The following is a 27,975-nucleotide window of genomic DNA, read 5'->3' as shown; positions in this document are numbered from 1 at the left end:
TCAAGGTTTTGGTAACTATCTTCAAAGCGCTCCATGGCATAGGGCCGGGTTACCTACGGGACCGTCTGCTGCCACCGATTGCCTCCCACCGACCCGTGCGCTCTCACAGGGAGGGACTCCTCAGGGTGCCGTCAGCCAGGCAGTGCCGACTGGCAACACCCAGGGGAAGGGCCTTCTCTGTGGGGGCTCCCACCCTCTGGAACGAACTTCCCCCAGGACTTCGCCAACTTCCTGACGTTCGAACCTTTCGCCGCGAGCTTAAGACACATCTATTTATTTGCGCAGGACTGGACTAGAATTTTAAATTTTAAATTTGCTTTTAACGGGGTTTTATTATTTTTATCGCAATTTTTTAATATTCGGCCTTATTTAATAAGTTTTTTAATTGGTGTTTTATTTTGTATTTATATGTATGTTTTTATTAGGCTGTAAACCGCCCTGAGTCCCCTGGGAGATAGGGCGGTATAAAAATGCGATTAAATAAATAAATAAATAAATAATAAATACTTTGTGGTAAAGCTCTTCTAGGATTTTATTTCTGGCTAAAGCCGTGTGGAAATGCCTTAAATAAATTGTATGTAGTTAGAATTGTGGGCTAAGATCATTTTTAAAAGCAACTAGATAAATTCATGATCATAACATCTGATAGAAACCACAACCATATTTCACAAATCATGATGCCATCATCCAAGCCACATGGATTATGCATCTTGCTATTTGTCGTTTGTTATCATGACACAAACTATATACATATAGTATATATGCATAATCCATATCATTTGTGCAATAAAGTCATGTTGGGTGTGACACAGCTTCTCTCACCAGCATCCATGTTCATGGGCCATGTATTTGTCTCCTTATAATTAAATATATACAGGAAACCAGTGAACTGAATGTTGGAATAATCCAACATTGTCTTGGTTTCTTGCTGTGTATGTGTGCTAAAAATTCATTTGGGCACCATTGATCAAAGAATGATGAATGACAAATGCTTTTGGTTTGATTTAGTAGGATAACTTTTTCCTAGTATTTCTGAAATTGTTTCAAGTATTAGAAAACTCTCTTGAAAACCAGAACATTGAAGAAGTCATTCTGACTCCAGAGACAAGCTTCTACAAGATTACTCCAAATCCAAAGGCAAAGCTAGATTTTAAGTCCATTTAAAATAACCTCATAAAAATACAGGTAGTCCTTGACTTACAACAGTTCATTTAGTGACTGTTTGAAGTTACAGTGGCACGGAAAAAAGTGACTTATCACCATTTTTCACACAACCATTACAGCATCCCCATGGTCACATGATCAAAATTTGGCCACTTGGCAAATGACTCATATTTATGATGGTTGCAACATTGGGAGGGGTCATATGATCCCCTTTTGTGACTCAAAAGTGCTTTTTCAAAAGGCAACTGGACTTTTTCCTTATGGAAGAACAAATTTCATCTGATGAAGTTTCTTGGATAAGAAACAAAACATTTTGTTTTTCCTCGAGGAAAAAAGTCTAGTTGTCTCTTGAAAAAGCACCTTTGAGACAAGTATGACCTGGATGACTGAGAATCTCTGCAGACATCCCTTTTTGGGACCTTCTGACAAGCAAAGTCAATGGGAAAGCCAGATTCACATAACAGTTGTGTTGACTTAACATTGTTTCATTCAACAACTGTGGCAAGAAATGTCGTATAAAATGGGATAAACCCATTTAATAAATGTTTCACTTAGCAACAGAAATTTTGTGTTCCATTGTGGTCATAACTCAAGGACTATCTATATACTTTTTCTTTAGATATGATAAGCCTACTTTTGAAAAGTTATTTTTGCTGGTCTATGATCATAATAAAGACCTGATTGATGGATTAGTCATTGACAAAATGAGACTCTCTGGTGACACTCCCTGGGCGGGCCCTGACATTAGGCAAAGAAAAAAAATGCTTACCTCATTTGGCTGTGATCATTGATACGGCTGTGTTTGCCAGAGAGTATGCTCTAGATTCCCTAAATTACAGTAGTTGTCTCTTCTGATGTGGTAGGGGTTGATTTACTCGGCCTGCCACTCTGTTTCTTTACAAGGAAAGTGGAAGTGTTTTCAGTTCAGTGGCAAAATGGCTTATCCCTAGAGCAGGGGTGTAAAACTCGTGATGTCACAGTGGTGTCGTGTGACGTATTGGGACTCCCTCCCTTTGCGAAACCGGGCATGGGCGTGGCCTGCACAAGGTGCATTTGGCCCATGGGCTGTGAGTTCCCATGAACTATTTTTACTGAGTTTTCCTTGTTTCTTGACTTCCAGTATTCAACTTTTGTGGAGTTTCTGAAAACTAGCAAGAGTTTTACAACTATCAAAGATGCAGTTAATTCAGTGGCAGTATTAATGGCCGCCTAGCGACTCTCTTCCTTTTCTACCTGGCATTGCTTGTGTCATAAAACCAACAGTTTTAATCAATACAAAACTAAACAAAGACCACTTGTACTAGTAGGTCATTTTGGGGGCATTGAAATAGGAGCCCCAATCATCTTGCCTGCAACTTATTCTGTATAGGAATTTATGTGGGCAGCCTAGAGACTATTCTGTTCAGCTAATAAATGAAGCCCTGCATGGAAGTATGTATGTATTTATTTGTCCATTTGTTAGATTTATACACTATTTTTCTCCAAAGAGTACAAGGCAGTGTAGATGCAACTCCCTCCTACAATGTTTCTCCACAGCAACTCCACAACCTGTGTTCTTCTGTATTCCCAATTCTACAGGAACATTTGCCACAAGTTGATTACATCTCTTTTATTTAAATTTCTGAGGCACTATCTGTTAAGATGAATCTATTTCTGTGTATTAAAATTAAAATTAAAATAGCACTTAGACTTATATACCGCTTCATAGTGCTTTACAGCCCTCTTTAAGCGGTCTACAGAGTCAGCATATTGCACCCCTCAATCTGGTACCTCATTTTACCAACCTCAGAAGGATGGAAGGCTGAGTCAATCTTGAGCCTGGTGAGATTCGATTTTACCAAACTGCTGGCAGCTGGTGATCAGCAGAAGTAATCTGCAGTACTGCACTCTAACCAATGAGCCACCATGGCTCATAAAATAAAAAATAAATAAATATATTTATGTGTAAGCTTTGCTAATGGTTGCTAATTTTGTTATGAGATTGTTTTGTGTTGTTCATTTATTGATTGTATTTTTATTAGTCAATGATTGAAATAAAATTCTGTCTCTCTGTCTTTAGCAACTTCTTTGGGTGGGGGGTGCAGGTTGAATGGAAAAATAATCCTCCAGTCAGGTGAGAACTGGAATCTGAGTCTCCTTGTTATGAAACAAATGTCCTACCTTTAAGGTGATTTCAACAATAAAAACATACAGAGCGTTCCACATTATATCTGTGGAAAAGTATATTTACAGTAAGTAATAAAACACAGAAGGGATTTACAGGTAGCTTCCCTCTCTATTTATGCTCATCAAATTCCTTCCTGTTTTTAGCTGTCCATATATGCCCCAGAGACATATCTGAAACAGTTGTTTCTGAATGTGCTTTTGAGACACAAATTGTAGTTTGCTCAAAGTTTAATTCAGTTTAAAGATAAAGGTGAACTGTGGTTTCCTTGAGTCCTCAGCCTTTGAATTACCTCTTTTTTGGCTCAAAGGGAAGACTGAGCAATACGATTTCATGCTACTATGGTTTAATTTGTTGTTGGAAAGCAGAGCTGTATTTCTCTTTTAAACATGATTGTTGTATTGATTCAATTATTATTTGAGGGATTTTGTTTTTATTTTACTGACATGCCCTGTTTTTCATATGATGCTATTATATTTTGGGATTGTAATGAATTGTTTTAACTTGTGTTTTACTTGTTTTTGATTGTTGTAAAGAATGATGGTGATGATTATATATTTTTAAATTTGTTTGGCTACTGAATTAGGAGGTTTTACTTTATGAAAGGTGATATACCTTGATTATAGTTGGTACTAGCAAATCTGTTTAAAACCCTGCATATTGAATAATTCTAAGAAAAGCATCAAGGAAAAAAAATCCACCTATCAATTGATTGTTAAAATATTTTGAAATGATTGATAATTTTTTTACATTTGTTCCGTCGAGTTTGTTTCTGCTTTACCTAAACAAGGTCTTTTAGCATTATATCTTGTTAAGTTTGCTCAAAGTTAACCAAACATTTGTACTTGTCATGCTTGTCATTGCTTCTTCAACATTAATTTGTTGATAATAGTAACCAGAAGATTTAATGACAAATACTTGCATTTTAGATTGTAAATTTCTTGGGGCATCTATCATTTTGCGTTTTATAAAGTGCCCTTGTATACAGATGGCACTATATAAATAGATGTGGGTGTGTTCTGCCTGAATGAAAAAAAACCCTGTAGTAGTAAAATATGATGCCAATTATTCCCTGCCTTCTGGTAAATTAGAAGTAAATAGATTGTTGCAAAAACAGCACTTATTCATTGCCTTTCAATAGAGAATAGAACAATTTAAAAAATGGTCTTGCCTACTTTTTTTCCTTCTGTTCACTTGTGTCTGGAGCTGCTTGGACAAGTCCCTGCAGTTTTCTTGGCAAGCTTTTTCAGAAATGGTTTGCCATTGTCTGTTTTCTAGGGCTAAGAGAGAGTGACTGACCCAAGGTCACTGGCATTGTGCCTAAGGCGGGACTAGAACTCAATCCTTGATTTCTAGGTTGACTCAGCCTTCTATCCTTCTGAGGACGGTAAAATGAGGACCCAAATAGTTGGAGGTAATATGCTGACTCTGTAAACTGCTTAGAGATGCTGTAAAAGCACTATGAAGCAGTATTTGAGTCTAAGTGATACTGCTACTGTTATTGCTATTCTAGCTTGATGTCTTAATCAGTAGCCCAAACTGGCTTTCTCCTGACTGCTTACTATGATGTTAAAATAATTCAATGCCCTTTTAACTGGAGCAACATAAATAATTTTGGAGCTACATAATAAAGAATCGAACAACTAAACCTCCTAGTTGTTTCCTTTAAATGGAGAGGTTTGTGATGTCAAAGCCAAGAAAACTTATAGCAAAAATAAGACAGCAGCGTAATCACTTGCATCATTGGCTTTTCTTGTGAGAGGACATTGTAATCTAGGCAACTTTCTAGCTCTCTGAGTTGGCATGTTCTTTATTGCCACGTTTGTGTATATACTGATTTGTCATCTGGGAAAGACAGAAATGTTTTAAAAATATCACACGAGTCTTGTGATGGATGCCTATTTACTCTGGAACTGAATCACCCTCCTAGTCTGATTTTTCAAGATATATTTTTGCCTTGGAATGAAGCTTTAATGGCTTCTCATGTTCCTGATTTTGGGAAAGATTCTTTATTTCCATGGATACTGAAAGTGTGTCCACTTTTTATCACTAGTTAAATTCCCCAACAGGAAAAAAAATCACTGTGTTACCATGTTTAAGGAATGTTTTTTTCCTTTCATGTTGTAAGATGTTTAGATGCTGGTGCCAAGGTGTGCAGAAGAAGGATTTTATAGCAAGTGACTCTCAGAAGCTCTCTAGAAAAGATAAATGTGGTTATATTTACAAAATATATCTGATATTGAAAGTTGGAATTGCAAAATCTGTATTGATTTTCATGAACTGCTTATCCAGTTAATTGCAATAATAAGCAGAAGAAAATTATTGTAGAGATGAAACCCAATGGCTTAAGAATGTGCTGTAATTTTTTAATAAACTAGTTGTGTAATGCCTTGATAAGCATGATCCAATATTGAAGGATATCTTAAACCTATAGTTATTTACACTTATTTGATTTAGATTTCACACTACAAGGTTTGATCATAATTTATTAGGCAAACTACAGTTCGCTCTTCACACTAGCTACTGACTTAGTGCAGACTGCAGAAGCTAAGTTTGTATAACATATAAAGCCGGATTGAAACACATCACATTGTTGCTGGATTTATTTTATGAAGCAGATCAAATCATTAATCCATCTCACTCAGTATGTTGCTGGCTGTAGCTCTCTGATATCCAAGTCTTTTCCAATTACCTTTTTGTAAGCTGCTTTAAGTGATAGGTATAAAACCTGTGTCTTTTTAATGTACACACCCTACCACTGATACCTGTGTCTTTCTCTTTACTCTTCATGTCTTGTTTAAATGATTGGTTGGACCAGGTTTTTCTCAATTTAGTAAATAGCTTCTCCTTTTCCATTCAGTTGGGTAAAACATAAAGTTTCTTTTAAATTGAGCTGGATTTATGAGTTCATGAACATATACTATCTGAATTGATGATTAAATGAGAAACATCTAAATTAGTCATGTCAGAAGTACGGAAAGAATATACCGGAGCAAGTAAGGTACAAAAACATGTTCAAATATTTCTGGGATTAAAAAAAAATTTCAATATATTAAACCAGTCTGTTTTTCTTCACAGAAAGATCCAGACTACTTGAAGCTATGGTTGGACAGTTTTGTTTCTAGCTATGAGCAGTTTCTGGATGTGGACTTTGAAAAACTGCCCACTCGGTAGGTTGAAATAGATCTTATTTGATCTGATCTATAACATGGCTAAATAGATATAAAAATATTTGTGATAATACTTTTATCAAGTATTGTATGCATACTGTAATGAAAGCACAAATCAGAGTGAAGAATTCAGCACATCTTTTTATCTGATGGTCAACTCTTAAATCCTGATAAAATGTATAAAATCTATAATGTCTCCACATTTTGTGCTTCTTTAATTTTTCCCTCACCATTTAATGCTCATACTGGAAAATGCAAGCTATTCTAATCTTAACTCTATTATCTCTTTAAATCATATTTTATATTAACTTCTCTTGAAGAACTCAAAATGTGCCTCCACACACATACACATATAAACACACCATGATATAAATGGATTAGATTTGCAAGGTGGTGGATTAGTATCATGATTGAATTGTACATAGATACATTGCCATATGTACAAAAGGGGTAGAGCTTTTACCATGACCATGAGCACACCATCTTGTGGATATTGACTCCTCCCTTCATGGACGGTCATGCACACATGCAAATCTAAAATGTAAAGCAGCAGTAAATGGAACAATGCTGCCAAAATTTAAATCTTAGCTGCTGATTTTTCTGTGCAGAAGACCTGCAGGAGAGCAAGGCTTTCTGTTGGTTGCCAAATTTAGTTGGGGGAGGGGTTGCACATGTGCATCAATATACTATCCCCAGATTTGAATATACAAATGATAGCTCATGGCCCCCTGTGTGTTGATCCTGATACACACAAAATGCACAAACATCACATAGCCTGAAGACCTAAGCTGTTATTCTCCTCCAAAATATATTTGGAACTTGACACACAAAAGTTCCAGTCCGTTTCATCTCATACCTTACAGGTCAACAGAAGGCAAAATGATCAAAATCAGCAATGCCCCAAGGTAAAGTTGTGGTATTAATCAACTTTATTTTACATTAGGATATTCTTCCTTTGTTCCACACTGGTATTTCTTGTCCTAGCTTACATTTTTCAAAAAATGGGCTTTGAGTTGTTAAATTATAGAGTCAAGTAAACATTCTTGTTTGCTCTAAACCAGGAAATGACCTTGGAATGTGCTTTTTGAATGTACTTACTTAGCCTTAGATAATGCATTCTCTTAGCAGAATGAATTCTTTGTGTGCTTGTTCAAAGGTCAGTCCCTGTGGTCTCTAGTGGAGCTTATTCATTGGTAAAGACATGGAGTTGTATGGCAGTTTGGACAGAAGTCTGGTCCCTAGTAGAGTGATCAGGAATGTCCTCAAATGATCACAACAGTAGTCCAGCTACACAAGGAGTGTCTTAGACCATGAAGTCTCAATTCTAAAATTACCAGTTTACATCACTGAATATCAGGGTGTAGAATAATAGCCTGATAATCATGGATGGATTTTCATTGTTTGACTCAAGTTTGACTCAAGTGAAAACAGGATATTGAATGTAGAGTGAAGATTAGTAACATTTTGCTGAGGGAACTCCCTCTAGCAGCGCAACCAAAAGAAGGTAAATTCTTTGAATCAACTTTAGATATTTTTTATTTATTTATTTATTTTTCAAATTTATATACCGCCCTATCTCCCTAAGGACTCAGGGCGGTTCACAGGCAGTTAAAATACATATAAATACAGATTAAAAAACAACAATTAAAAAACTTATTCTATTGCCGAATTTAAAAAACAATATAAATAATAAAAAAACCCTTAAAACCAATAACTTTAAAATCTAATCCAGTCCCGCGCAGATGAATAAGTGCGTTTTAAGCTCGCGACGAAAGGTTCGGAGGTCCGGAAGTTGACGAAGTCCTGGAGGGAGTTCGTTCCAGAGGGTGGGAGCCCCCACAGAGAAGGCCCTTCCCCTGGGTGTCGCCAGACGGCACTGCCTAGCTGACGGCACCCTGAGGAGTCCCTCTCTGTGAGAGCGCACGGGTCGGTGAGAGGTATTCGGTAGCAGTAGGCGGTCCCGTAAATAGCCCGGCCCTATGCCATGGAGCGCTTTAAAGATTGAACTGAACAGAACATTTAGTGGATCCTTACTTACAATCTCCTAGTCACAGAATTCTTCAGTTGAACCACAATACTAATTTTAACATATTCTTAAAGCAATAGTAATTTTGAAGACCTAAAAATCAGTTTGGATGTTTACTGTATGGTTGAAATATTTTTGAATAAGCTTGCATCGTTTTGTCATTTTTTAACTAATAACTGATACCTAGTTTTTAGGTATCAGCATAACAAAATATTAAAAGGGAGAATATATGCAAGGTGTAGATCTGATTAGCAGCAGTGTTGTTAAGTGTTCAGTATAAAATCTAGAGTTTTTCTGTGATGTTATTGACAGGATTGAATTTACTGATCTATAAGAGAAAATATCTAGGGAGGTAAAGGTGACGATGGTTATGATATAAAATTGCTTCTCTCAAATACTGTATTTTATGGGATGTATGTTTTCAATTAATATGCTACCATTTTAGTATTCAATTATACTGACAATGATATATTTTGGAATATACCACCCCGTATCGGTGATGCATTTTATAATAGTGGTAAAATACTGAATTTAAAAATAGATTTGAAATGGAAGATGTGGATTGCTAAAAATGGTTGTGTATTTTTTAAAAATAATACTAGGTGCCTGGTAAGCTTTTTTTTTGTGTGTGTATAATAGGTGCAATTTTTTATAAAGGCAAATGGAGTGTTATCAAATAAATAAGTTGCATAGAAGAGAATTACTGGACTTGGGTAATAATATGTGTATGAAGGATTTAGAAATTATAGTTGACCACATAATGGATGATAATGGGTGAGCTGTGTGAATGAATTGGGTAAAGGCAATTTTAGGCTTCATCAATAGAAGTAGAGTTCCCAAAATATGGAAAGCAATGGTTCCAGTATATTCTTCATTGGTCAGACCTCCACCTTAAGTCACTATGTCTAATTTAAAGCACCACACTTTAATATTTAAAGAAACTGAAACAAGTGGAAGGAAAAACAAGGAGGTACAGAAGGAACTGTTGATCCTTGAGAAAAGATGACTGGGAGGATATTGCAGCACTTGTTAAGCAACTGAAAGAATGTAACAGAGAAGAAGATCCTGTTCCGTTTTCATCCTGGAATGCAGGATGTGGAACAATCTTAAATTACAGAAGATTCCAGTTGAAGAAACTTTCTAATACCGGTAGTAAGAGTAATTCAACAGGGGAACCAGCTATTAAAGGAGACAATGAACAGTAGGCAAGGTTAAGTAGGGGCTAGACAGCTGCCCATCAAAAATATTTTGAGTTGGGAGACTGTCCTAGGAAGGGACAGGACTGAGTGGCTCAATGGTTCCCTTGTAGTTCTAGGATTCTGTGAGATTTTTCTTGGCCGTTACATTTGAAAAGCATAGGATGAAGCCGGTTGACTTAAGGGCACTCTGTCTTCTAGACATTCTCCTAATATCTTTTTCTCGCCCAATTTTTTTCTCAAGGTAGCTCAACAAACAAGGTTGTGTTATATAACAGGAAAAATGTTATTCACTGGGAAGGTGCAGGCTTATAAGAATGTATAGACTAAAATCGTTCATGGTGCTTTGCTTCTCTTTTGAGGAAAAGCCAAGCTCTCTATATTACAATCAGTCTTTTGGCAGCTGTGCTGGTGCAACATGAAAGATTAATCTCCTCTCCTCCTTTGTATGTTCCAAAGTTCCTTTGGCATGTTGTTTTATTTATATCTGAAAAGGTAAAACCTTCCTATCTGGTGCAAATCTGTTTGCTTTACTGCAGGGGAGAGTTTTTATATTGGGAAGTAAATAAGAATATGTCAAGTTCTTTTTTCTAATTACTATGTTAAACAGTAGCGTGCCAGCTATTAAGGTTACTCTAATAATAGAGATGTTTTATCTCAATTTCGGAATCTGATTCCATATAAAATGATCATAGAAAAGCAGTAATCCACAGCAAGCTTTTTGTTTAGAGGTTAGCTAATCACGAGGAATCTAGTGTTATACTTTAATTGCTCTGAATTACCATGTAGGTGTGGAGTCATTCGGGAAAACATTGAGGAAAATCTTGAGAGGAATAATAGAAGATCTATGCAATAGTGGAAGAATTTCTGTAATTATTTTCTGTAATTATTTATTTATCTGCAATCCTCAATGTATTTCTAGTCATCAAATGTGCTTAAGTATTATTATTATTATTATTATTATTATTATTATTATTATTATTATTATTATTATTATTATTATTATTATTATTATTATTATGTATACCACTGTTAGGAATATGACAGGTGGTTTAGATTGAGAAACTGGAACTTTTTGTCAAGGAATATTAAAATAAATATCTACAATACTGTTAAAAAAATCAAGCACCTGGTCTGGAGGAATAAACTGGAATTCTGACAAAAAATCCCCCCTCTATCCCCTGCTAAGTTGTACAAGTTCTCTGCTTTTCTCTTTGATTGGATTTCCAAAACCAGAATATGACGTTTAAAAACATACCATTGTTAACACCAGCCTGAATTCACAGTTCTTCAGAGTCTCAGCTTAATTCTAGGGGGTCAATCAAGTCTTTACTTTGAATGAGGTTGGACTTGGGTTCTATGCTTTACTTTGGTTTGGCTTTGGTTTTAGCTTTTCTCATAAAGCATAGAAAGGTGGGAACCATCTTCCCTTCAGCGGGAAAGCTGTTGCTTGATGAGGAGGTTGCCACTAAGGTCATATTCTGAACCCCAACTTTTTTTAAGCTCTTGAGAGACCTTGTCATGCAAGGAAGATTGTACCTGGAGAAAATAGTGTCATAGCTAAGAAGGTCCAAAGCTACAATTATGTCAATGACTGCTGTTTTTTGCCTTGGCTTTATTTTAGGGTGGATGACATTCCCCCTGGAATATCTCTGCTTCCTGATAACATTCTTCAGGTTTTGAGACTCCAGCTGCTGCACTGTGTCCAGAAATTATCAGAAGGGTTGGAGGAGCCACAACAAGCACTGACACTTCTCCTAGTCAAGTTTTTCATCATTCTTTGCCGGTATCTTTTTTCACCTAATTATCTTTTCAAAATACAAGGAGTGTCAAGAAAGAGAACTCTGAGATATCCTATTTCCATTACTTTTCCTTTGATTTTTTGCTTACTGATTCCGAGTGTACCTGCTCAATCTCCTCTTTTTCTGTATTCTTTCCATTTTTTTTTTCCTCCTGTCTATCTTTTTTTCTCTCTTGGAAGTATAACATCAAATTAGTCTGGGAGTTACAACTTTGGCTATACCTATGGTAACTGAATTTACATTATCAAAATTGCTATGCTTTTATCTGGTTTGTATATTTGTTGTTTTGTTTTTATATTGTGAACTCCCCACGTTGATGAGAGCCTGGCTGTGTCCAATCAAAATAAATATTTTAAAAATCATGTTCAGTCATGATTTGATTTATCTGTGGGTTGTTGAAAAGGCATAATTGGAACCATCTCATATTAACTCATGTTTAGCCATAAGTTGCTTTCAAAGCTAGGATGATATATCATTCTAAGCCAGAAGTAACCATATTATAGTTTGCATAATATGTGGCTTCAGCTATTGAAAATATAACTGGTCATTCTGATATTTGCTATATCAAGTCTAAGCTTACATATTATCATTGTCCAGATCTATATACTTTGCTACTCTAGATTTTTTGAGACTATACTACAAAAAAAAAAAAGTGAGATTTTAAAACATGTTGCACCTCATACTTGGCATTTTGGGATATTTAAACGTTTGTGTAAGAATAATTTTGGAAATCTCTGTAGATATTCCTCTCCATCAGTCCTCTTCAATCATACAGTTGCTTCACCTCTTACGTGTTTCGTTCTGTTTCAGAAATTTAGATAATGTGGAAGAGATTGGGACTTGTTCCTATATTAACCATGTGATTACAATGACCACACTCTACATTCAGCAGGTAAGTGAATATGCAATGGCCAGAAGGATGACCACAATCTTTATTAGAACTCTAAAGGGGTTAAGCAGTGGTAGCAAACTGAGGCTAAAGTTGATCCTCAGAATAGTCTGTTCACTTGGAAACCAAATATTAAAACTGAAGGCAGCAATGATGTATATTTAGATATAGACAGGATATGTGTTTCTACAATCATTGCTATGTTTCCTTTTTGTTCTAATTTTGTGCTTTCCTTTTTCACTACCTTCAGGGTTGGGATTTTGGAAAGGGAAGAGAGAAGTATGTTTACTATTCTAAACTAAGCCAAAAAGCATTATTTCAGCATTTTATTTTTTATTTTTGTTGAGGGGCATGATGTCAGGGAGTCATTGGGACTTCATTATGCAATGTCTGTATTTTGGTTATGATTTGTTAGATTAATTCTTGTTAGAACTTCAGGGAAAAAAGGTGAAATATGAATCAAATAATAATGATTATTTGGCCAGCACATTGTGTGTGAGGACTGTAGAACTTGAACATATTTTTATAACTGCCACAGATGTTGTTCTTATACTTTGGTATGCCAGTTAGTTAATTGATGAGCTCTTGGAGTTTATTGTTAGACTGAAAAGAGCCTTTGCAGCCACATACATCTCAACAGCCTGTGAATCAACTGACTGGCTGGCTGGCAGGGAACTCAGTGAGGTGGAGGTAGCCTAAATGTGTCATTATCCTCCTTTTGGTGTGTGCTCCACCGGGTCATGACTAATGCAGCCCTTAGGATCAAAACATTTGTCTGATTGTGTTATACCTAAAAACAGAAAAGCAAAACAAGTAGGATTAAAAACCTCTTAATTCTTATATATGTTCATAGTCATCATATGCCATGGGTTGGTTTACATATAATTTGTGGTTTGTTTGAACTAGGTTTGCTAAACAAGCAACACGTATACATTTATTCAAAGGTAGCAAACTGAGAAAGTACAAAATGTTTTTAATTCAAGCCATTAAAATGTTTGTAAAACATAAAGTGTTTTACACTACGATGAAAAACTTATTTGTTACTTCTTTAGCTAAAGACTAAAACAAAAGAGAAAGAAGTGGCAGATCAAACATCTATAGAAGAGTTTGTGCGACATGCGCTGGCTTTTTGTGAAAGTCTTTATGATCCCTATAGGAATTGGAGGCAAAGAATTGCAGGGTATGTGAGAATATTATATTAACACTCTGTTCTTGTTATTTTAATCTCTTTAAAGTAAAGATGCAAAATCTGTAATCCCACAAAATGTAATGCTAAATAACAAATATATTGATTAGACAAGAGGATTGGGGCCTCATGTAATCCTGCCTGTCAAATTGTCTACACTTGTGATATGCTACCTTAAGCCTTAAGTATAAGCCTGCCAGTCAGATGCATTAGGACCCTTCTGTATCACCCACCTTAGGAGAGACTGAATGAGAGGTTTATGCTATTAAGTTAATAGTTTATGCTATTAAGGAGATTAGATGGACCTCATCTTTCTTTAAATTTGAACAGATTATATCATAAAATACTCAAATTTCTATCTGATGCTATACTCAGATATTCAGACTGGAAAATAATTGTTACCTGTTTTGGAATAAGACAGTATGTTAAAACAATAAATTAGAACAATGTTTTAATTCTGGCTTCTTTTAAAATGTTTAAAATGGCAAAAGGGAGTACTAATCATAAAATTGCAGCAAAAGGCAGAGTATAAATCAAATCAAAGAAATCAACTAAAAAAATCCTTGTATGTATTGCTCACATCCTGAAGATTCCATAGGAAAAGACTTCTTTTGGATCTGGGCTTTTTAAACGGAGATGTACTCATACAGGTATCATTCGTAGCTATAGGACTTTGTGTAATAATTTTTTATCATCCGGAAGAAGCCATCACTTCTAGAAGATGGAAAGATCAGTCAAGCCCATTGTTTTTGTAAACAATGTTTCTCTTCAGACCATATAAATCTTTATGTAAATAAGATCAGATATATTTATAAAAGTTGCACATTTCCTTAAAGTTTATGTTTTTTGGCTTGATGCAGAAATAAAAACAACCCAAGGGGTATTTTAAGAATGTCATTTGAAATAAACGTTATACAGTATCAATGTATTATTAATGAACCTATGTTTTGGTATAACTAAAATGTGTTTTGAAGCTTTATTATAAATTAATATGATTTCTCTCTCTCAATATATTGAAGGCGTATTCTGAGCACAGTTGAAAAAAGTAGACAAAAATACAAACCAGCTTTACTCACAGTGGAATTTGTCCCTTTCTTTTACCGTGAGTACTTTATTATAATTTCCTACCATTCAGAATTGTTTTAAAGTGAGAATCTTTCAGAAATAAGATTTGTTCCATAGTTTTCCATTTGCAGGTGTAGGGTCCTGGCGCTCTTTGAGCTTGGTTTACCTCAGAGAGCACCAAGGACCCTGCTGTTCAACCCTGAGCTACAAGTATTCTCTTCTATCAGTAATTTATAAATGATAAGTAATTAAGCAATTTATTATTGACCCAGGTGCATTCTGGATAATAAAGATGCATTTTCAATGCTACAGCATTGTCCTGGGATGTGTGTGATAGAAAGTGACTTGCCCAAGCCTCCTCCACTCCTGGTGGGTCCTGGGATACATCACAGCACCCATCCATCTGTATGTGATATCATTTTTTGAGAGCTCACAAGAGGTGTCCCAGAAACCTATCTGCATATGAATCATAAATGTCGTGTGTCTTTTATTTTCCCTCTTAATGGATCTGTCATGAGTCACAGATTTGCAATTGGCTTAATTGCTCTTTTTTTAATTAAAACACCTTAGATCTGAAATAGGTTCTACCAGGAACAGTGGTTTTTTATGAAGTGTGAAGACGACTCATCATCTAAAACTCAGAACCCAGTGTAGTGGTCCTTTAAACATTGTGGAAAATGTTGCAAAAATGACTGTCACAAGTTATTGGCACAGTAATAACAGCACTTTTTGAAAGTAATTGAGTATGCTACATTTCTTCCTTTGAAATCAAGTCTGAAATGTAAGATCCATACATTTCTGGGGGCAAAACCTGTAATCCCTGTTGAAATTGGGATGTAGTTTACAAAAGGCAAAAAAATATGATTTTTATTTTTATTATTTATGAGTTAAATCCCTTTTCAGTGTTAATGTGGATCTCCCTATGCTGTTTAACTTGCACAGTTAAGCTCTTGAATGCTCTTTTTGTTTCAAAACTTGTTTGCATTCGATTACACCTTTCTCTTGAAGATTAAATAGTGACTTTTTAATAGTGCAGGCTTCTGCCATTACTGGGAACTTCTCAGGATGCTAATTCCAAAAAAAATAATCTGTAGTAGTTTTGGCAGCAGTTAGGTTATGGGTCAAGCTATTGCTATGGAAACAATTCCCAGGTTAATGTTTATTACTAAGCAAAAATTCTTTAGGTCAGTTGTAATTGCCTTCTATGAGGTAAGGTTTAAGTTTAGATACATTATAATGATTTTTTCAGTGGCAATTTAAGTCAACATCCAGTTTGGCCATTAAACATTAGCCTTCCCAAAAATAATATGGGCAGCTATCTATGACAACTTAGACATTTCATTATGTTAAACATATTTTATTTAAATATCTAAAAGCTGTGTAACCCTTTGAATGGTTTTATCCCTTTGTTTGACACCCTGCTGATTTTGAACCACAACTTCCACAATCCCTGGCCATTGAGCAGGGTGGCCGGGTCTGTTGGGATTCCAAAGCATGTGAATGATACCATTTTGAATTAAGCATGTGGAGTCTTTTGCTTTGGTTCCAGACTAACTGAACCTTTCAGTGTGAATTTAAAACTAGACAGTCTTAGCTACAATTAGGAGAGAAAGACCTCTCTAATTTATAATGGTGGCCTGGTAAACACGATTTAGTTACATTTTACTAAACTATGGTTAAAAGTGACTTCTTGTGTGAGAGAGTAGACCTGAAGCTCACGGCACCTCATTTTTATATTTCATTTAGCATTGAGAAAAGTGGGCCAATATCTTACAAGATTAATCTGAATATTAGTTAGTTAAAGTACTTTTAATATTTAACACAATCTTATTTTTCAAACTTATTTATATTTTATTTATTTATTTATAGTTTAATTTCTATACCGCCCTTCTCCCGAAGGACTCAGGGCGGTTTACAGCCTTTTTAAAAACACAAATAGTACATAATATAAATAACAAATTTAAAACAAATTTAAAACAAAATATTAAATAGGCCTAATTTAACTAAAACAGTCATAGACCGACATAAAAACCCTTAAAATTTAAAATTTTAATTAAAATGCACTCAGGCTAGTCCCGCACGATTAAATAGTAAGGTCTTCAGTTACCGCTTGAAGGTTCGGAGATCGGGGAGTTGGCGTAACCCTGGAGGTAACTCGTTCCAAAGGGCCGGTGCTGCCACAGAGAAGGCTCTCCCCCTGGGGGCCGCCAACAGACATTGTTTGGTCGACGGCACCCTGAGCAGGCCCGCTCTGTGGGAGCGCACAGGTCGTTGGGAGGCCAGACGGTCTCGTAAATAGCCCGGTCCTAAGCCATGGAGCGCTTTGAAGGTGGTCACTAACACCTTGAATTGCACCCGGAAGGCTACCGGCAGCCAGTGCAGGCCACACAGGATAGGTGTTATATGGGAGCAACGTGGTGCTCCCTCTATTACCCACGCAGCCGCATTCTGGACTAGCTGGAGCCTCCTGGTGCTCTTCAAGGGGAGCCCCATGTAGAGAGCATAGCAATAGTCCAGGCGAGAAGTAATGAGGGCGTGAGTGACCGTGTGCAAGGAGTCCCGGTCAAGGAAGGGGCGCAACTGGCGGATCAGGCAAACCTGATAAAATGCTCCCCTGGCGACGGCCGTCAAATGTTCTTCTAAAGACAGCCGATCGTCCAGGAGAACGCCTAAGTTGCGCACTCTTCCCCTGGGGGCCAATACTTCACCCCCAACAGTCAGCGAAGGTGTAAGCTGACTGTACCGGGACGCCGGAACCCACAGCCACTCTGTCTTGGTGGGGTTGAGTTGGAGCCTCTTCCTCCCCATCCAGACCTGCACGGCTCCAAGACACCGGGCCAGTACCTCGACCGCTTCGTTGGGGTGGTTCGGTGTGGAAATGTACAGCTGAGTATCGTCAGCATACAGATGATAATCCACCCCGAAACCACGGATAACCTCACCCAGCGGCTTCATGTAGATGTTGAACAGGAGAGGCGAGAGAACCTACCCCTGAGGCACCCCACAAGTGAGGCACCTAGGAGTCGATCTCTGCCCCCCTGCCAACACCGTCTGCGAACGGTCAGAGAGATAGGATGAGAACCACCGATAAATGGTGCCCCCCACCCCCAATCCCTCCAACCGCCACAGCAGGATACCATGGTCGATGGTATCAAAAGCCGCCGAGAGGTCTAACAGGACCAGGACAGAGGAACATCCCCTATCCCGAGCCCTCCAGAGGTCATCCACCAAATCGACCAAAGCCGTCTCAGTACTGTATCCAGGTCTGAAGCCGGACTGGAACGGATCTAGAAAGACAGATTCCTCCAGGTGCTGGGGAAGCTGATATGCCACCACACTCTCAACAACCTTCGCCAAAAAGCGAAGGTTGGAGACTGGACGATAGTTCGCCAAGATCTGAGGAACAGTGGCCTCCCTCGGCTCTAGATCTTCCTTAATTACAACCGCCACCCCTCCACCCCTACCCTGGGCCCTCGGCTGATGGAATGCTCGGAAACCTGGGGGGCACAGTTCAACGAGGGGCACCCCCCCCTCTGGCCCCAACCAGGTCTCCGTAATGCCCATAAGGTCCGCGGACTCCCCTTGAATAAGATCGCAGATCAAGGGGGCCTTATTTGCCACGGACCGGGCATTACATAACATCAACCGAAGATCCAGGCTCTGAGGATCACGGCCGCCCGAGGAACGGGTAGGGACTAGGGGGCCGGAGCACGTGATCGCTTTCAAACATCGCGCACGTGCTCCCCAAACTCGATATTTGCCACTGTGGCAGTTGAGACCCCCAGACTTATAGTTATGGGGGATTTCAACTTACCATCAGCTGGCTTATCATCGACTGCAGCTCGGGAGTTCCAGGCTTCCATGACGGCCTTGGACCTGATTCGAGTAAATGATGGCCCTACGCACATGGGGGGAGGCACGCTGGATCTGATTTATATCTCTGGTCAGTGGTTAAATGATCTGATACTAGACGATTTAGTAACAGAACCAATGTCATGGTCCGATCATTTTCTCCTTCGCCTAGACTTCCGAACCGCCACCCACCATCGCAGGGAGACGGAGCCTATACGTTGGTTCCGTCCCAGGCGCCTGATGGACCCGGAGAGGTTCCTGACGGAGCTTGGGCCATTCCCTGAGGATCTGGCCCACGGCACGACTGAGGAACTAGTTGCGGCCTGGGAACAGGCCGCGGCCGGGGCCTTGGACCGTGTCGTGCCTTTGCGGCCTCTGACCCGCGAGATCTCGTCCGGCCCTTGGTTCTCCGAGGGGCTGAGGGAGATGAAACGCCGGAGAAGACGCCTAGAGAGCACTTGGAGGTCCAGTCGTTCCGAAGCTGATCGGACACTAGTTAGGTCCTATTCTAGGACCTACCTAGTGGCAATGAGGGAGGCGAGGCGTTCCTACGCCTCCACCCTCATTGCGTCGGCAGATAACCGCCCGGCCGCCCTGTTTCGGGTGACCCGCTCCCTCCTTTATCAGGAGTGCGGGATGACCCTTTACAGGGACGTGCCGAGGAGTTTAGTGGTTATCTATACGACAAAATCGCTCAGCTCCGGGATGGTCTGGACCGAAATTGGGATGATCCAAGCGAGGGAGAGGAGGCACGTCTTGTCGACTCTGTTTGGGATGAGTTTGACCTTGTGGCTCCCGAGGACGTGGACAGGTTGTTGGGGAGGCTCCGCGCCACTACATGTTTATTGGATCCGTGTCCTTCCTGGCTGGTGCTGGCCACTCAGGAGGTGACACGAGGCTGGCTCCAGAGGATCATAAATGCTTCTTTGTTGGAAGGGGTTTTCCCTGCCGTCTTGAAAGAGGCGGTGGTGAGACCCCTCCTTAAGAAGCCCTCTTTGGACCCAGCTATTTTGGGAAATTATCGGCCAGTCTCCAACCTTCGCTTTGTTGCAAAGGTTGTAGAGAGTGCTGTGGCGCGTCAGTTACCCCAATACCTGGAAGAATCCGTCTATCTGGACCCGTTCCAGTCCGGCTTCCGACCCGGCTACAGCACGGAGACAGCTTTGGTCGCATTGGTGGATGATCTCTGGAGGGCCAGGGACAGGGGTTATTCCTCTGCCCTGGTCCTATTAGACCTCTCAGCGGCTTTTGATACCATCGACCATGGTATCTGCTGCGCCGGCTGGGGGATTGGGAGTGGAGGCACCGCTTATCGGTGGTTTTCCTCCTATCTCTCCGACCTGTCGCAGACGGTGTTGACAGGGGGGCAGAGGTCGACCGCGAGGGCCCTCACTTGTGGGGTGCCGCAGGGGTCGATTCTCTCGCCCCTTCTGTTCAACATCTACATGAAGCCGTTGGGTGAGATCATCAGTGGCTTTGGGGTGAAGTACCATCACGCTGATGACACTCAGCTGTACTTCTCCACCCCAGGTCACCCCAATGAAGTTGTTGAAGTGCTGTCCCGGTGTTTGGAAGCCGTACGGGTCTGGATGGGGAGAAACAGGCTCAAGCTCAATCCCTCCAAGACGGAGTGGCTGTGGATGCCGGCATCTCGATTCAGTCAGCTGCAGTTGCAGCTGACTGTTGGAGGCGAGTTATTGGCCCCAAAGGATAGGGTGCGCAACTTAGGTGTCCTCCTGGATGAGCGGCTGTCGTTTGAAGACCATTTGACGGCCGTCTCCAGGGGGGCCTTCCACCAGGTCCGCCTGGTTCGGCAGTTGCGCCCCTTCCTTGATCGGGATGCCTTGTGCACAGTCACTCATGCACTCGTTACCTCTCGCTTGGATTATTGTAATGCTCTCTACATGGGGCTCTCCTTAAGGTGCACTCGAAGGCTTCAGCTAGTCCAGAATGCAGCTGCGCGGGTGATAGAGGGAGAGTCGCGTACCTCCCACATAACACCTCTCCTGCGCAGACTGCACTGGCTACCTGTGGCTTTTCGGGTGCACTTTAAGGTTTTGGTTATGACCTTTAAAGCGCTCCATGGCTTAGGGCCTGGGTATTTACGGGACCGCCTACTGTTACCATATGCCTCCCACCGACCCGTACGCTCTCACAGAGAGGGACTTCTCAGGGTGCCGTCCGCCAAGCAATGTCGGCTGGCGGCCCCCAGGGGAAGGTCCTTCTCTGTGGGGGCTCCCACACTCTGGAACGAACTTCCCCCGGGTTTACGCCAAATACCTGACCTTTGGACCTTTCGCCGCGAACTGAAGACGCATCTTTTTATTCGCGCGGGGCTGGCTTAAATTTTATGGATTTTATAGTTTTTATTATTAATTTTAAACGGGGTTTTAATTTCTATATATTTTAAATTTTTAGGCAAATTATAATAAGGTTTTTAATGTTGTATTTTATAGAATATTGTCTTGTCTGTTTTTATTTGCCTGTACACCGCCCTGAGTCCTTCGGGAGAAGGGCGGTATAAAAATCAAATAAATGAAATGAAATGAAAATATAGCTGGATCCAGGGAAGGCTTCTTGAGGAGGGGCCTCACCACCGCCTCTTTCAAGGCGGTGGGGAAAAAGCCCCCCAACAAAGAAGCGTTGGTAACTCCCAGGAGCCAGCCTCGTGTCACCTCCCGTGTGGCCAGTACCAACCAGGAGGGACACGGGTCCAATAAACATGTGGTGGGATTCAGCCTGCTCAACAACCTGTCCATGTCATCAGGAGTCACAGGATCAAACTCAGCCCAGGTAATATCCACAAGACTCGTCCCCGCCATCTCGCCCGGATCTATCCAATCAGCATCCAGTCCATCCTGGATCCGAGCGATTTTATCGGACAGATACTGTACAAAATCCTCAGCACGTCCCTGCAAGGGGTCCTCCCGAGCTTCCTGCAAGAGCAGGGAGCGGGTTGCCCTAAACAGGGTAGCTGGGCGATTATCTGCCGATGCAATAAGAGCAGAGAAATAATTATGTTTCGCCGTTCTTAAATCCACTAGATAGGTCTGAATATGTGACCTAACTAATGTTCGGTGGGATTCGGTGCGGCTCCAGACACTCTCTAGGCGTCTTTTCCGGTGCTTCATCTCTCTCAGCTCCTCATTATACCAAGGAGCTGGTCGAGTTCGGCACCGGGTCAGAGGCTGCAAAGGCACGACGCGGTCCAAAGCCCCGGCGGTCGCCTCCTCCCAGGCGGCCACCAGTTCTTTGGCCGAGCCGTGGGCTAATTCCCCAGGAAACAGCCCAAGCTCCGTCAGAAACCTCTCTGGGTCCATCAGGCGCCTGGGACAGAACCAACAATAGGCTCCGTCTCCCTGCGGTGGGGTGCAGTGGTTCGAAAGTCTAGCTGAAAGAGTAAATGATCTGACTATGACAAGGGTTTAACAGTTAATTCCCCTAAATTCAAATCATTAAGCCACTGTCCCGAGACAAAAATCAGGTCCAGAGTGTTACCCCTAGTGTGGGTGGGACCATTAACTACCTGGGTCAGGTCCAAGGCCGCCATGTAAGCCATGAACTCCCGAAATGTCGTTGATGATTCGCCCACTGATGGTAGGTTGAAATCCCCCATAACCATGAGTCTGGGGGTCTCAACCGCCGTCCCGGCTATCATCTCCAACAGCTCGGGCAGGGCTGCTGCCACGCAGCAAGGAGCCAGGTACGTAACCAGCATGCCCACCTGTATCCCACGGCCCCACTTTACCAGAAGGGTTTCACAACCGGCTATCTGCGGGACAGTGACCTCCCTCGGTTCTAGGTCCTCGTGTATAACAACCGCTACCCCCCCACCCCTACCCTGGGCCCTCGGCTGATGGAATGCCCGGAAACCTGGTGGGCACATTATTTGGTATAGTCAAGGTGCATTTCACTGTTTGATTAAAAAAACCATATTTTGTGTAAAGCTGCCACTAGAATGAGCAGGAATCTCTCTTGCAGGACGAGATAGCCAAGCTCAACCTTCTTTCTTAGGTTTTCGGTTGTGCCTGCTTTGCCCAGTTAGGGAGGATTGGATTCCCCTGGCTGCAGTGTAGGATGAAAGACTGCAATCTGTAATTCCTTCTCTGGTAGTGATTTTTGTGAGCTGAAAGTTCATACACAAGGAATTTGTTCTTTGTTTTCAGAGTGTTTTCAAGAAAGTGAACATCTCAAAGAGAGCCTCAAATGTTGTCTGTTACATCTCTTTGGAGCTATTGTGGCTGGTGGGCAGGTGAGAAGATGTTAATATCCTTTTCTTAATCATTGGGATGTGGGATTTATATCTTTATTGCATCATCACTTTGTGGCTTGTGTTTTATGACACTTTCTAAAAGTGAAGAACTTGGAGTAGAAAAAAGCTAGTTATGACAAGGTGGAGTGTAATTGTTGTTTTATGGGACAGGCTGTAGTTCAGAGGTAAAATGCACTCATGCTCCTTTAATATCTTGAGAAAAATCCTTTCCAATGGAGTCAGAACTGAGCAAAGAAGGTGAACAAAATGTTCGAACATGCTGTGATTGAACTCTGTGGTCAAAATCCCATTTGCTAATTGCTTAAAATAATAAAAGAGATTCTGTATCAGTCTGTCATTCAATACTTGAGCACTACATTTTTGTTTCCTGCTGCCTGAATTTATGACAGAGCAGCTGAAACTATTCTAAAAGAAAAGTAAGAAAAATCATAGATATATTGTATGTATGCTAGAATTCAAAGATGTTTTGGTTTAAAATCATATTTTTAATCTTATTTTCTCATCAGGACTCAGTTTAACATTAAAGCAATGCTAAAGATGTTCTAGTAGTGAAACTGACTCTTTTCCATTTTTCTTATGCAATCTGATTCCATCCAGTTGCAAAGATGTATAATTAATGAAAATCCGTTATAAATAGCTTGTCCTAAAAGATGGTTAGGCTGAGACAATCTCTTAAATAAATAAAATAGTTTTATTTTAAATAAAATAAAATAAAAGAGACAATCTCTTAAGTAAATAAAAAGAGAAAGAACATATTGCTTTTTCCTGAGATTGGTGAGCATAATATACTGAAAGTAGCAAAGTAGTGTAAAGATATGTGCAATTTTATTCTAAGAATTTTTCTACAAGAATAGACTGAAAATGTAACATTTCTGGACAATACTTATTATAGTGGAAAGCATTTCAGCTATGGGAACATGGGAAACTGACTTTATATTGGGCTACACTAGTTAGGCAGTCTACGTGTGTTTTATTTTCTTTAACTATCTGAATTTCCAAGATGTCTCATGAGAAAGCTTTCTTCTGACCCTTAGTGCTTGTGTGTGTGAGAGAGAGAGAGGGAGAGAGGGAGGGAGGGAGAATGTGAGCTATGGTACCACATGGCTCAGTAGGTACATGGAACTTTGGGAGTCTTTTGTGAGTTTTTTCTTTCTTTTGTGATTGTATTTTTTTTTTAACAGTTAAGATACTATGCAATTTTTGCTTCATTTCCTACCCACAAGTAGCAAAACATTGCCTCTGCTTGGCAGTTATTACCAAATTTTGATGCCATTGAAATTCTAGGCAATCTGAGCATGTTGAATGGTTAGGGTGAAACACGAAACACATCTTCAGTAAGTTGTTATGTGATTCCACTATCAAAGGAAAAAGGACTTTCGTATCCAAGCACAGGATTAACTTGTTCTTTTTGTCCAAGTCACATTATTTCAAACTTGTTTCATGTGCCTACCTATACTTCTTAAAAAGGAATTGTTCCTGATTATTTTGATAGTGAAGAAGTTTTATTATTAACTTTAGAGAAATGCTCTTCAAGCCATCTCTCCTGCCACCATGGAAGTCTTGATGCGTGTCCTGGCAGATTGTGATATGTGGGATAACAGAGACCCAGATGAAGTGAGCAGGAAGGCCGAGCTGACGTTGAAGTGCCTGACAGAAGTGGTACACATTCTTCTCACTAGTAGTTCGGACCAGCGGCAAGTGGAAACCAGCACCATACTGGAGAACTATTTCAAGCTGCTGAACTCGGATCATGAGGCTTTGCCGAACTCAAGAAGGTCCCGTCAGTGGGAAAGCAGGTTCATTGCACTGCAGATTCAAATGCTGAGTGAGTAACAGGATCCTTTGGGGAAGAGAAAGGCAGGAAAGCTTTTGAAATAAAAGTGCTTTGAATATAAATAAAACAAGCAACATTTAGCAGCTGAAATGTCCATAGCTACAATAGAATGACAGTTCTTCAGTAATCAGTGCAGTAAATTATTTCTCTGATTTTCAGGGGGCATGCCGTCTACAAGGACATGTAGACCTTTGCACACAGTTTTCTTTTTTTTTAACTAGGTGAACAATTAAAGTAGAAACTTCTTAAAATTATTTTGTCTGGGCAGGAATTAGAAGCTAGGATTATAAACTAGGGTTTGTCCTTGCTTTATGATTTCTGGCTTATTAGGGAATATCAACCCAGGGTCCTGTTTTAAATGACATACTAGAAAAATTGGTCCTGGGTTGTTAAGAGAAATCACTAGTGAGAGGAAACAAGTGGTGTGTTCAAGGATGTTAGCACACTACAGTGCTGACTGACCATGCCAATGTAGCAAGTATCTCTTTCATGAGCTTCAGCTAATGCTCCTGACTGAAGAGTGAGTGCAATTTCTATCTGTTTAAATAATTTCAGTGTGGACTAAATATCCCTAGAGCGGCTTATTAGAATTGCAAGAATTGTAATCAGCTAAGTATTCCACATTCTTTGTCCAGTTCACTCAGAAGAGGCAGATAGAACACCTATTCCCTAGGCCAGGGATGTCAAACTGGATTTCTTTGAGGACCGAATCACATCGTAGTTCTCCTCTGTAGGCCAGCTGGGGGGTAGATGGGACGGACGCCTCCTGCAGCACTCTGCCGGCCAAAATGGGGGGAGTGGGGGGGGCTGTGGGAGGCCTCCCGCGGCCCGTTTTTGGCCAGCAGAATGCTGCTGGAGGCTGGGAAGGCCTAAAATGGGGGCTGTGGGAGGCCTCCACGCAGCCCGTTTTTGGCTGCCAGAGTGGTGCAGGAGGCCATGGAAGCCAAAAATGAGCTGTGGGGGAGGGCTGCATGCAGCCCATTTTGGATGGTAGAGGCACCGGTCCTTTGATATTTCCAGGCCAGCCCCGTGGGCCGGATTTATGCACCCCGCTGGCCGGATCTGGCCTGCGGGCCTTGAGTTTGACACCCATTCTCTAGGCAGAAAGATTTCCCACAGGCATTTAACAATTATTTGACAGGCTGGCTTAAGGATTTCAACGAATTGTATTCTTGCACTTCTTTAAAGCAGTGATATTGAGAAGGCAGCTTCAGTTGATGGCTATTTCCTTTTCCTTGGCGTGATTTTCTGGATAAAGAAAGTTCAGGAGAATGAGTGTCCTTCAACTACATCTTTCTGGCTTCTCTTCTATTTGTATTGGCCCGAAATTGCATTACATCTGTTGTTAGAGCATTAACAAGGAATCCCAGATACTTAACAGTTTCCTTCTACTTCTTCTGGACTTGTCCCTAATAAGCTTTAGTCTGGTTCTGCTGTTTATCCAGACTGACTTTCTAGAGATCTCAAAGGAGAGAGATACAAGCTTCTATCATACATATTGTTGTTTAGATTTCTGGCCTTGAAATCTAAAAAATGTACAATATACATAAGGACGTCACTGCGTGTGTGAGGTAATTTGACATGAGAGAAAATGACATGTCCAGAATCATCCAATGAACTTCAGGTTCAAGTATAAGACTGTCATTTCTAGGCTACAAAATCTGTATTACTATAGATTGATACAGAAACTGGAAAAAAAATTATTTGCATAATAATTTTCTTTCATTAACCCTAAGGAGGTTTGAAATTGACTTTCCCTGTGACCAGTTTAACTCTATACTACTACTTCTAAATAATAAAAAATAGATAAATGTTTTTTTTAAAAAGGCAGATGGTTTGACGCTGTATGCTGTTGTGAATCAGTTATATTTTTTTTAATTAATTGCATTGTTAGTAAACCTGTTTTAAAAGTACAATTCCATACTGGGGGTAGGAAGAATTGTATCTTCCTTCCTTCCTTTCATATAAATTCATATGCTTACATATGAAATATTACTCCTACATAAATTAGCTATTGCCTTTATGTCCCAATTTGGCTTCTTTGAGCCATCTAATTGTCCAATGTAAGAGATGAAGATATATCTTTCTGATCCATTAGAGTTTTTTCTAAATAGTAACATAATTTTAATGGTAAAAAAGTATTTCCTCCTGTTTCTTTTTTATTTTGATAACAAATTATTTTGGGAAGGAGGGAGACTAAAGCAATGTAATTATTTTAAGATATGATTCTTTCCTCTTTGATTTTTAGTTTTTCTCTTTTTAAGATGCAATCACTGCTATGTTGGACTGCGCAGATCGGCCAGTTCTACAAGCCATTTTCCTTAATAGTAACTGCTTTGAGCATCTTATTCGACTGCTGCAGAATTGCAAGGTAAACGAAAGATTGTAAGAAATTTATTCATAATCTTTTGGGCATGAATTTGATTACAGTTTTAACAGAACCATTTCAGTTATATTCTAGGAGAAAACCTGATTTTTTATTAAGTTTCGTTCAAAGAGTGGAGCCAGCTTACTTCTATGGTGACCTAGTTTTTAATAGTTTTTCAGAGGAGTGTCTTGTCCTTATAGCACCAGTAGCAGGGAAGAGTATGAATAGTAAAGTCTTCTCACAAAGGATTCCTTCCTTATATATCCTTTTTATTTAACTGCAGCACTATATGAATTGAGAAAACCTTAGAATTGCACAAGTTGTAGTGGGAATTATATAGGTTGAAGGCCAATTCATCTAGAAGTCATCCAGTTGGACAAAACATGGATAATGGTGACATGGGTATTAATATTGAAGAAAAGAAGAAAGAAGAAGAGTACTAATAGGATTTCCTGTCTGAAAACCTGGAGCAGCACTGATGGATAATGAAGGCCATTCAAATATCTTACAATTAGAGGACTAGGGTTGTGCAGTATTTCAGATTTGAAGAGGAAAAAGTGCTAAGTGCCCTGGCGCCCACGTTGCTCTATAGGCAGCTCCTTAAATGAAGTGCAACTTTTCCTGGAATCATACTATAGCCATGGAAGATAGCTATGCAATTCCAGGAAAAGATCCAGCCGCTTTATGGAATTACGGACAAATGCTGCAGAAGCACATTCAAATACATGCTAATGGTTGACACAGGGAGGGAAAAGTGACTTGTATCAAGAGATTGTTAATTTGTCCCCCACATTATGTGGAAAGATTGATGATCAAGTACCATACCTATTTCTGCATAGTTCAGACAAATGGCATCATTTTTGTGGAAATTGGGACCAAATTTTCAACCCATTAGGGGAGCAATATGTTTGTTGAACTTAAATTCCAGAGGATCTTCTGAAATGGAGAGTTGAAGATGCAATTTGGTCTTTCTAATAAATTAGGAA

General features: G+C 40.0%; 1 protein-coding gene across 4 annotated transcripts in view; it reads left to right on the top strand.

The window, feature by feature from the left end:
* Positions 1-27,975, top strand: part of NBEAL1 (neurobeachin like 1) — a 112,834-nt gene that overhangs the window by 12,694 nt on the left and 72,165 nt on the right. For 3 of the 4 annotated variants that reach the window (XM_058186923.1, XM_058186949.1, XM_058186932.1), the window contains 8 exons: positions 6,407-6,498; positions 11,345-11,506; positions 12,333-12,414; positions 13,464-13,591; positions 14,617-14,699; positions 22,681-22,766; positions 24,306-24,612; positions 26,886-26,992. In XM_058186923.1, the coding sequence (XP_058042906.1) occupies positions 6,407-6,498; positions 11,345-11,506; positions 12,333-12,414; positions 13,464-13,591; positions 14,617-14,699; positions 22,681-22,766; positions 24,306-24,612; positions 26,886-26,992 (1,047 nt within the window). Of the gene's footprint in view, positions 1-6,406; positions 6,499-10,495; positions 10,590-11,344; positions 11,507-12,332; positions 12,415-13,463; positions 13,592-14,616; positions 14,700-22,680; positions 22,767-24,305; positions 24,613-26,885; positions 26,993-27,975 lie in introns of those variants that run through there. The other variant, XM_058186941.1, reaches the window with a different exon arrangement.

This window comes from Ahaetulla prasina, chromosome 1 (assembly GCF_028640845.1).
Source record: "Ahaetulla prasina isolate Xishuangbanna chromosome 1, ASM2864084v1, whole genome shotgun sequence".
NCBI classification, from domain to species: domain Eukaryota; kingdom Metazoa; phylum Chordata; class Lepidosauria; order Squamata; family Colubridae; genus Ahaetulla; species Ahaetulla prasina.
Note: the sequence above shows the minus strand (reverse complement) of the source record. Positions and strands in the feature narration are given on the sequence as shown.